This window comes from Bos grunniens, chromosome 25 (assembly GCF_055505025.1).
Source record: "Bos grunniens cultivar Pamir isolate PY7600 chromosome 25, Bosgru_T2T1.0, whole genome shotgun sequence".
Classification (NCBI taxonomy): Eukaryota; Metazoa; Chordata; class Mammalia; order Artiodactyla; family Bovidae; genus Bos; species Bos grunniens.
This window is the reverse complement of record NC_141189.1, coordinates 15,739,289-15,750,173: the sequence shown is the minus strand read 5'-3', so window position 1 is coordinate 15,750,173 and position 10,885 is coordinate 15,739,289. Positions and strand designations below refer to the sequence as shown.

The window sequence follows — 10,885 nt, the reverse complement described above, 5'->3', positions numbered from 1 at the left end:
TTTCTGCTTCATTGATTACTGGAAAGCCTTTGACTGTGTGGATCACAGCAAACCATGGAAAATTCTTAGAGATGGGAATACCAGACCAATTTACCTGTTTCCTGAGCAACCTGTATGAGGCTGTTCCTTATTGATAAGGAACAACCGACTGGTTCAAAATTGGGAAAGGACCACAACAAGGCCATCTACTGTTACTCTGTTTATGGAACTTTATGCAGAGTACATCATGCAAAATGCAGGGTGGATGACCCACAAGCTGGAATCAATATTGCCAGGAGAACTATCACAAACCTCAGAGAAGCAGATAAAACCACCCTACTGGCAGAAAAAGGAAGAGGAACTAAAGAGACTCTTCAGAGAAGGCAATGGCACCCCACTCTAGTACTCTTGCCTGGAAAATCCCATGGACGGAGGAGCCTGGAAGGTCACAGTCCATGGGGTCGCTGAGGGTCAGGCACGACTGAAGTGACTTAGCAGCAGCAGCAGCAAAGATCCTCTTGATGAGGGTGAAAGAGGAAAAAAAGCTGGCTTAAAACTCAACATTCAAAACACTAAGATCACGGCATCCAGTCTCATCACTTGTAGAAAGGGAAAAAGTGGGAGCAGTGACAAATTTTATCTTCTTGGGCTCCAAAATCACTGGGGATGGTGGTGACTGCAGCCATGAAATTAAAAGATGCTTGTTCCTTGGCAGGAAAACTATGACAAACCTAGACAGCATATTAAAAAGGAAAGACATCGCTTTGCTGACTAAAGTCCCTATAGTCAAAGCTATGGTTTTTCCAGTAGTTCTATATACATGTAAGAGCTGGACTGACCCTTGCTTAACCAATCAAGTGGAATTCAGATCATCTTAATGGAAGAGAGAGCTTTAGGCAGCTGAGACCTAAGCCCTCAGGGCTTCCTAATATCTGTGTATGACGAGTTAAGAGTTTAGGGGGCTGCCCTGGGCTTCCCAGATGGTGCTAGTGGTAAAGAACCCACCTGCCAATGCAGGAGATATGAGATGTGGATTCCATCCTTGGGAGGAGAAGATCCCCTGGAGGAGGGCATGGCAACCCACTCCAGTATTCTTGCCTGGAAAATCCTATAGACAGAGGAGCCTGGTGGGCTACAGTCCATAGGGTCACAAAGGGTCTGACACGACTGAAGTGACTTAGCACCCAGGCACTCTGGGCCTGGGGTGGGGTGAAGGTAAGCACATTCCAGGAAGGGAAGGAAGGCAGGAGGCCTAGTAGCAGCTGCTGGAAGAATTACATGAGGATTCGGAGTTTTCCATGGAGCTCTGAAAGAAGAATATTTGGAAGAATTTGGAAGAATACAGGTAATTGGAAGAATACAGTATTGTGCAGGAGGCCACGGTCTTACAGAGCCTAGATTTTTGGAAGACTAAACCTCAAATGCTCATCGCTAAATGGACAAAAGCCTGAGGCTCCCAGCTCACTCTGGATTAGGTCAAGAATTTTGCATCATAGCTGCCTAGCATGGGGCTTCCCTAGTGGCTCAGACAGTAAAGACCTGGCCTGCGATTCGGGAGACCTGGGTTCGATCCCTAGGTTGGGAAGATGCCCCAGAGGAGGAAACAGCAACCCACTCCAGTATTCTTGACTGGAGAATCTCCACCGGCAGAGGAGCCTGGCGGGCTACAGTCCATGGAGTCTCAAAGACTTGGACATGACTGAGCAACTAAGCACAGCACAGCACAGCTGCCTAGCATAGGGTTGGACACACAAGAGGTGTGTAATGTCCATTTATGTGATGTAGTGGTGGTGGTCCTCAACCAAATCTTACAGAAGATTTTTAAGATCATTTCTTAATAACTGTGTGGAGTTTCTTTGCAAAGGTAATCCAGTCATTTGTCTGGTTCAATATTTGAAAGGGTCAAAAAGGGAACTTCCTTGGTGGTCAAGTGGTTAAGAAGCTCTCTGCCGATGCAGGGGACATGGGTTCAATCCCTGCCCCAGGAAGATCCCACATGCTAAAGGGCTACTGAGCCTGAGTGACCCAACTGCTGAAGCCCATGAGCCCTAGAGCCTGTGCTCCACAACTTTTGCAATGTTCAAAGCTCCTGCTGCAGGAATACACAGTATCCATCCCAGCTCCCAATCAGAAGGGGGCATGCGTGTGTGCTGAGTTGCTTCAGTCCATGCTAAGTTGTTTCAGTAGAGGCAGACTCGTTGTGACCCTATAGACTGCAGGCCACCAGGATCCTCTGTCCATGGGATTCTCCAGGCAAAAATACTGGAGTGGATTGCCCTGCCCTTCTCCAGGGAATTTTCCCCACCCAGAGATGGAACATGAGCACCCTCCGTCTCCTGGATTGGCAGGTGGGTTCTTTACCACTAGTGCCATCTGGGAAGCCCCATTAGAAGGGCACAACTCTAAAAAGAAATGTGATCGTATCTATGTGATGAATTTGGAGAGGTCTGGGAAACGTGCATACTGGCAACACCCACTGACAGTAGAAACTCAGCTACTGTTGCCATCAGACTCTCCAGGGACACTGGACAATGAGCTCTACTGAAGGGTTCTGTGACCATTAGAAGCCACACCCACGATTGGGTGTGTTACTTCCGGAACTTTCATTAACCAGACCCTGGAAACTTCTGTGGAGCCTTGTTTTCAGCGATTACTAATTGCAGGGGTGACTGTCAACCTCTTACAGAGGCATTTTCTGTTCACTTGACCACCATATTTCAGTGTAAATTAATCTCCTCTCTGCTTTTTTTTTTTTTTTTTAATTTATTTATTTGGCTACTTTGGGTCTTAGTTGCAACACGCAGGCGCTTTCATTGCAATGCACAGGCTTCTCTCTAGCTAAAGCACATGGGCTCAGTAGTTGGAGTGCAAATTAGTTGCCCTGTGGCATGTGGGATCTTAGTTCCCCAATCCAACCACTTCACCTGCATTGGAAGGCCGATTCTTAACCAATGGACCACTAGACCTCCTCTCTGCTTTCTGTGTAGTGTCCCATGTGACCAACAAAGGAGCTGCCCCAGTGCATGTCTTATAGAGGGCGCTTGCCCAGATAATCCTCTATGTGACGACTGTCTCTTCACTAGGAGCCACAGAAATCTGTGTTTGTCATTAGGGCTGTTTACAGGCATTGCCAGGGAGTGCTAGTGGTCAAGAATCCAACTACCAATATAGGGGATGTAAGAGATGTGGATTTGAACCCTGGGTAGGGAAGATCCCCTGGAGGAGGACATGGCAACCCCATTATCCATTCTTGCCTGGAGAAACCCATGGACAGAGGAGTCTGGCGGGCTACAGGCCAGAGAGTTGCAAAGAGTCGGACATGACTGAAGTGACTTAGCATGCACTCACAGGCATTCTAGTTCTTTTCCTTCCAGGCAGAAAGTAGGAAGAGTTCCTGTCTCTGCCCGCTTTGAAATTACGGAAGGCTATTGGAGAAGGAAATGGCAACCCACTCCAGTGTTCTTGCCTGGAGAATCCCAGGGATGGGGGAGCCTGGTGGGCTGCCGTCTATGGGGTAGCACAGGGTCGGACACGACTGAAGCGACTTAGCAGCAGCCTGGAGTAGTCAATACTATGTGAGCACAACTGTGCTGTGTCACTTCTGGGCAGAAGCTATAGAAGCCAGACCATGTTTCACCAAGTCCTTCTCTCTCTATTCATCAGTGATTGGATGGTGATTATGGACGCTCATATCCAGATGGAGACTCTTGGCCTTAATCCCTGGGTACTAGAATGGGCAGACCTCTCCCCACTGACCAACCCTAGACACACAGCATGAGCCCGAATCAGACCTTAGTTGCTGTAAGCCACCCAAACTTGGGTGTTCTTTGTTACTGCAGCATAACTTCACCTGCTCTGACTGATACAGAAGCTATGACCTTCTACACAAATGCAGGAAAGATCTGGATCTTCCGGAAGAGTACCCACTGTTGAAAAGGAACCTCAAGATCAATGGGCTGCTCCCACTCCTGAATTCAGTGAGCTCAATCCAAGGTTGTGGGTAGTTCTGAGAGCCGGCAGGAGCCCTCCATCCCTTTCCAGCAGCTTCCCCCTTGGGAGACTGAATGGTGCTCCTCTTTCTGAATGTGGTCTGCAGCCCCAGCCCCTCATATAGGAAACCACCACCACCGAGGGCCATGAACCATCTTTCTGATGGTTCTCAGACAAAATGTGTAAATAAGGTGGACAGAAGACAGAAAATTTTTGTGCAAATGAAAAGAGATGTGTGGGTGCTGTAAACCCGGAGTTCACTTATGGCTGAGAAGGTCTGACTGATGTTTTAATATTTTAATGTCAACGTGGATGGGTTATAGTATTTGCAACTCATATTTTAAGTAGGCCTCCTCAGTCGTTTCAGTCGTGTCTGACTCTTTGCGGCCGTATGGACTGTAGCCTGCCAGGCTCCTCATTGCATTGGATTCTCTAGGCAGGAATACTGGAGTGGGTTGTCATGCCCTCCTCCAGCAGATCTTCCCCAACCAGGGGTTGAACTCCTGTCTCCTGCATTACAGGCAGATTCTTTACCAATGAGCCACTGGGGAAACCTGTTTAAAGTATATACAAATAATGTCTGCTCATGGTAAAACTGTCAATCTGCAGAGTAGGTTATAAAGTGAGAAGCAAAAGTTCTCCTCTTTCTCTGTATGCAGTCACACTCAGCCATCTCTCTATCCAGCCAGCGAGGAGTGCAGGCACACCATCTGGCCCTGAGGTGCTCTCTAGAGTGTGAGAAATGGCCTTGACCTTCAGTAGGCTTATGTCCGAGTCTAAGTTAATGAGGTGGGGCCAGTAGTGCTTCTGCTAGGACTGAAGCAAGCTGGATGGGTACTGTGTGGATCTAGCGAGTACTTGTCTTATCCCAAAGGGGAAGCCACAGTTCTGCACCAGCTGTTTCTTGTTCAAGGAAACAAAGAATGCAGACTCAGTACTGCTGGATTCCAAGTGAAAGAAATGTGTGGTTGTTCTGCCAAACTTAACACACAGAGGATGGACATGATCAACTGGCAGATGCTATAGTTCTGAAGGTGGGCTCTGAGGCCTTGGGAATCCTAGCTTTTTTATAAAAAATTATTTTATGATACTAATTATTTTTCTTTATAATATTCCTTTCTAAACTTCATTCATTTATGTATTATTTATTTTTGGCTGTGCTGGGTTTTTATTGCTGCATTCAGGCTTTCTCCAGTTGTGGCACGGGGTACTCTTTTTTGGGGTGTGCAGGCTTCTCCTTGGGGTAGCTTGTGTTGGTAGGGAGCACTGACTCTAGGTCCTGGGCTCGGTAGCTGTGGCGCTCAGGTTTTGTTTCTGTGCATTATGTTGGATCTTCCCAGACCAGGGTTCAAACCCGGATCTCTTGCATTAGCAGGCGAATTCTTTACCACTAGACAGACCCCCAGAGAAGCTTTGAATCCTAGCTTTATCACTCAGTCATTCCCAGTTTCCTCATCTATAAAATGTGATCATAAACAGGATTCTTAGGAAGATCAAATGAGATGCTGAAAGCACATAAGAGACAAGAGTTCATAAAGCTTGTATCTAGGGGAAGAGTCAAATGAATCTCATCTGGGAATGACACACATGAAGGGTTTTTGGGACACAAACCTGAAAGATGAAGTTAACTGGGTGCAGCGGTGGGAAGGGTGGAAGGGAAGAGCCTAATCGGTAGGGGGACTGGCTCCAGAAAAATCCCTGGGGAATCATGCAAGCCAAACTAAAGCAGTGAGGCGGAAGAGGAAACAGGAGCCAAGGATTTCCTAAATACACTGTGAGCTAGAAGGAGCCTCTCAGTTCAGCCTGAGGCCAGTCCCTGCAAATTTAGGACTTCACATCTCACCAGCCAGCCTGCGTTCAATTCCTTGCCAGAAAAATCACACTCACCAAGTCTTCCGCAGGGCCCTAGAACCACAGGGGTCGAAAGTGAATAGTTTTGCAGGCAGAAGAGGAAGATTAAGAAGGCAGCTAAGAAGGTACAGTGGTAGGAAGCAGGCCCATTTGCCTTGGCAGCTGAGGTGTCTAGCGGGGAGGGGGAGCGGGGGAGCGGCGAGGGGGCGGGGGTGTCTCCAAGACTGGTTGGGCGTTGGCAGCGCCCGCAACTTCAGGTTGAGGAATCTGATCAGGTTGTTGGACCTCAGTCAAACGGGGAATGGCCGCCCCCTAGCAGCAGTAATCGGTAGTGGACACCGAAGGACCCAGATGAGGGGCGGGGGAGGAGAGGGTGCGGCTCAAGATAGGGTAGACGGCCTGGCACAGTTTTCTTCTCACAGGAGCTAACTCCTTCCGGCATGATGGACACCTGGGATCCCAAAACAGCTGGGCTGGAAGGGCCCTCGAGAAAGGAACTGCCAACACGTGCTCTGTGTCAGGCCCTGAAGGTGGGCATTTTCGTGAACATTGTCATAACACTCTGCTTCGAGGTAGGTATCGTTATCCCCATTTTTCAGATGAGAAAAATCGAGGTTTGGTGACTTCCCAAGGAGAGGTGGGGATGTTGTATGACTCCAGAGCCTTTTCCCTGGAGCTCTCCCGACTTGGAAGCTACCGATTCTCTGAGGTTTGGGGGAACAAGCAGCAGGTGTGAGGCGCGGAAGCTTTCCAAGGGACAACAGCGTGACATTACTTTCGGCAAGAACCACGCCTCCCTTGTCGCCACAACACTGATTACTGTTGCTTTCCTTTAAGAGCCTTCCCCTGAAAGATGAAGTCCTCGCCACACGGGGAGGCAGACATTATAGATTCCTGGATCTCTCGGACGTCTTTTCTCCCTCATCCGCATTGATCCCCACTGGCAACAGAAATTCTTCCCCTCCACTAGTGAGTCAAGGCATGAAACTACATTTCCCTGGAGGTCGTCAGAAGCGGGTGGCGAGGAGAGGAGTCTCTCCATTTCCGTCCGCTCTCAACGTGGACTGTCGGTGGTGATACACATTTCAATAGCGCACGTCCTTTCTCTGTTGAGCTAAGGAAGGGACTACGTCCCCCAGAAGGCACTGGCGCAGAATATGTGCTAGCCTGCCATGTTTATTGTAGTCCTTTTCCCTGTTTCCACAAGGAGTAGCCTTAGTGCATGAACTATAAGTCCCAGGTCACCGTTGCCCCTTTCCTCCAGTGGCCATCTTTGCTGGTAGACCCCGCCCCTTTCCCTTTCCATTGTCTGGTCGAAGATAATATGAGGGAGCCAGGAAGACTGCAACTCCCGTCAAGCTTTGCGCCAACAGGAGGGGAATTTCGGTATTACAGGCGGCTGAGGTGCCAAGGTGGTAGAGTGAGGCGACCGCGAGAGGCTCGGTTGCCTGCCATTTTCATGGTAGTCTCCTTATCCTCCTGGTCCTGCCATTATTAAGGAACTCTAGAAGGTTAGGAAACTACTATTCCCATCGCACCTCATAAGGTGAACTACTAATCAGGTGTCCGCCCCTCTTCCGCCATCTTGATTGTAGTCCTCGTTCCTTTTCACCTTTCCATTGTTCCTGAAGAGTAGAAATGGCAGCGGGAAGGCAGCAGATGGACTGCGAGTCCCGTCAGGTACCACACACGCGGAGGGTTGTGGACAGGAGGGCGTGTGAGTGCCTGGGAAGGAGGTCCGGCCGGGGCAGAAGGCCATCTTGTTTGTAGTCATCGTTCCCACTCCTCTACGCTCTGCAACCCGGAGCCTTGGGGCAACCGGACTATAACTCCCGGCATCCTCCACTCCCTGTTTGGCACGTCCTCCTCCATCTTGTTTGTAGTTCCTGCTGACCCCAGCACCCTATTGTTCCCACGGTAGCACCAGCGCCCGCAGGACTACTTCTTCCGTCGTGCCCTGCGCATGTTAGTCCTGTAAAGAGGTGGTAGGGGAAGGAGGGGGCAGGGGGCGGGGTTCCTTTGGGAGAAGGAGGGAGTAAAGAGGAGGAGGAGGAGGGAAGGAGGAGGGAGGGGAGGGGAGGGGGAAGAGAGGAGGAAGGAGGAAGGAGCTCAGGAGGGATGAGAGAGGCGGCCAGGGCCCCGGGCCGAAGCAGCGCGGGGCCGGGGGACCAGGGGGGCTGAAGCACGCCTATTGCCCCCTCCCCCTTTTCCTGTCCCCTTCCATCCTTTCCTTCTACCCTCGGGCTTGAGCAAGGGGATTTATTCAAATTTTATTTAAATCTCTATCTCCTGAGGGTCGCGCGCTGGGGGGAAGGGGAGAGGGCGGGGGCGCGCGCAGGCTGGGGGGGCGGGGCCCAGCAGCTTCCTTCATCCCCCTCTGCTCGCCCCGTAGCAGTAGCGCAGGGGGCCGCAGACCAGGGGCGGGCCCAGGGGAGGGGGGCAGGTTACAGGGACCCCCCCCTCCCCGGGAACGGGCGGTGGGCGGGGCTTGAACCCCGGAAACGGTGGGGGGTCCCAGGCCTGGCCCTGGACCCCTGGGCAGTGGGCATCGGGAAGGGGCCAGTTAAAGGGCCGGGGGCACTGGGGAGAGGCGGGGCGGGGTGGGGGGAGGGGAGCAGGGACTCGGACCCCCGGACTGAGTGGGGCCCGGGCAGAAGCTGTGCACCCTGCGCCCGAGGAGCCCCCGTTGGCCTGGGGGGACTGAGGGACTGAGCCCCCCAGAGCAGGACCTCCCCCTGGAAGGGCCGCGCCGCAGCCCGTGGGAGGGCCTCGCCCCCGGCGCCCCCCATCTCCATTCGCCGCCGTCCCGGCCTCCGCCGGAGGGAGGGGCCGAGCGCCCTCGGGGGGCCGTGGACCCCGGCGTTCTGAGCGTTCCGCGCCCCGCGCCGCCCGGCCCCCCCGCCGCCGATGGCCGCCGACCCGCCGGGAGCTGCCGAGAAGGGAGAGATGGCTCCCGGGACACGTGTGAGGTGGGTTCATGCGGCTCCTCCTCACCCCCAGACCTGGGCAGCTCCCAGTCCCATTCATCCTCAGCCCGGCCTCTTTCTACCTTGCCCGCCCCCAACCTTACCCTCTCTTAGCTCCAAACTCCTCATCTCCAGCCCTCTTTCCTGTTACCTCTCAATCCTGGGGAACTAGTCTTCCTTCCTAGACCTTGCTTCCCCTTGCAGACCCCCATCCCCGCCTGCAGTTGCAGCCCTCCAAGGCCCTTCCCCTGGAGCGCTGGAGGGCTCCTTTTCCCCCATGGATGGGTCTGGAAAGGGGGAAGCTGGGGTAAGACTCTGGATATGAAGAGAGCCTCCAGGCCTGCTGAATCTGTGCGGGATCTTGGAGGATCTGGTTTGCCTGGGAAGAGGAGCCCAAGGGATTCCAGACAATTAGGGATGGAAAGCAGCTTGGGAAGCTGGGAGGCAGGGGGCGGTGCACACGAGCCCATCTTGAGTTCTATGGAGATGTCAGGCTGGATTCTAGATTCCCAGGGAATCTGGGAGATTGCCCTGGTTGACCTGAGAAACCCATAAGGAGGCTGTGTTGGAGCAGAGGGAGCTCTGTGGGGAACAGAGTTGAAATTTGGGGCCACGGAGGGCTTCTGAAGCAGCATCTGAAAGAAGGTCTGTGAGCACTGGGAAGTTGGGCAGCCCGGTGGATCTTTAGGGGTTAGATTGGGTGAGCAGGTTCCCATGAAGGTGAGGAGGAAATCTAGGCTTTAGAGGAGAGGAATTGGGTGTTAGTAGCTTTTGAGAGAAAAGAGAGAGGCCTGGAGTTGGCAATCAGGAATCTGTGGGGATCTGGGAGGTGAATTTGGGTGTTTCAGCTTGGGGAGAGCCGGGGATGGAGCACATTTGGAGAACAGGGGAAGAGCTGGGACCTGTCTCAGGTGACTCCACAGACAAGGAGCCCTGGTTGTCCCGGGAGCTTCGCTGTGGGGATGTCGGTGGAAAGTCCCTTGTCCCTCTCCGTGTCCCTTCATCCTCCCTGGGTCAGGCGCGGGAGTCTGGAAGAAGTGTTAGAGTAGGAGTGAGGTCAGGAAGCTAGTTCTCAGGGCTCCCGGAGGAGCCAGGTGAGCTGCTTCAGGAAGAGGGTGGCCTTGCCTAGAGGGATGGGGGTTCCCCTGACCCCCCGCAGGAGGGGCACCTCCTTGTTCCTTGTCTCCCTGGGTAGGAAGGCAAGCTCTGGCTGCCTAGAAGTAGGGGGAAAGCTGCCAGGAGTCTCGCCGGCCAGGGTCCCCGTGGACCCCCCTGACCTTTCCACCCTCCACTCATAGCCCTCGGCGTTGCTGACGCCCCCAATGTCGTCGAGCAGCCGGGGGCCGGGGGCCGGAGCGCGCCGACGCCGAACCCGCTGCCGCCGCTGCCGGGCCTGTGTGCGAACTGAGTGCGGGGACTGCCACTTCTGCCGAGACATGAAGAAATTCGGGGGGCCCGGGCGCATGAAGCAGTCGTGCCTGCTGCGGCAGTGCACTGCCGTGAGTTCTGCCCCCACTGCAGGGGGGCACCCTTCCCCAACTGACCTCAGCACCTATCTGGGGGGCTGGGGTGACTCCAACGAGAGTCATGTAAAGTTGCCATAGATTCGCTCATGCGTTCACTGGCTGGTTCACATATCCGCCAGGCCCATTTCTGTCCTCAGCTTCAAGCTGGGGCCAATGATAGGGTCCACAGAGGAATCCCTCTCACACCCTACCATCAGGCCTTTCCCAACTTTCAGAGGCAGAGACCCGCAGAAAGCTCGGTCCCCCTTGGACTCCCTCCCCAGAGCCAGGAATGGGTCTTTGCCTTCTTTGGCCTCCTTTTCACCTGTGAGAGTGGTCTCGGATTTGAAGATGGTCTTACCCACTGTGTGACCTTGAGCAAATCACTGTAAACCTCAAGGTACCTTCTTCGTGAAATGTTTCCTTTGTTGAGTTGTAAAGGTCAAACAGCATGGATAAGGAGGTACCTGCTGCCAGGCGCAGCACATAGTAGGTATCCAGGAACCATGGGGTTGTGCCGGCCTTCCTCATCCTTAGTGCTCCCCGGTGCTCCTGAAGTGGGCCTTTCCCAGTAGCTTTGGGACCAGCTGCATC

General features: G+C 53.2%; 1 protein-coding gene and 1 long non-coding RNA gene across 5 annotated transcripts in view; both read left to right on the top strand.

Moving 5' to 3' along the window:
* The first annotated feature begins 1,201 nt into the window (after positions 1-1,201).
* FBXL19 (F-box and leucine rich repeat protein 19) overlaps positions 1,202-10,885 on the top strand; it is a 28,186-nt gene continuing 18,502 nt past the window's right edge. Inside the window, exons 1-3 of one of the 4 annotated variants that reach the window (XM_086374873.1) lie at positions 1,202-5,945; positions 6,243-6,392; positions 10,085-10,285. In XM_086374873.1, the coding sequence (XP_086230999.1) occupies positions 6,261-6,392; positions 10,085-10,285 (333 nt within the window). In that variant the 5' untranslated portion in view covers positions 1,202-5,945; positions 6,243-6,260. Of the gene's footprint in view, positions 5,946-6,188; positions 6,393-8,459; positions 8,790-10,084; positions 10,286-10,885 lie in introns of those variants that run through there. The other 3 variants (XM_086374874.1, XM_086374876.1, XM_086374875.1) reach the window with 3 other exon arrangements.
* On the top strand, positions 7,373-7,740 carry LOC147345103 (uncharacterized). Its single transcript, XR_015154556.1, has 2 exons — positions 7,373-7,500; positions 7,704-7,740. It is a non-coding gene; the product is annotated as an uncharacterized LOC147345103 (long non-coding RNA).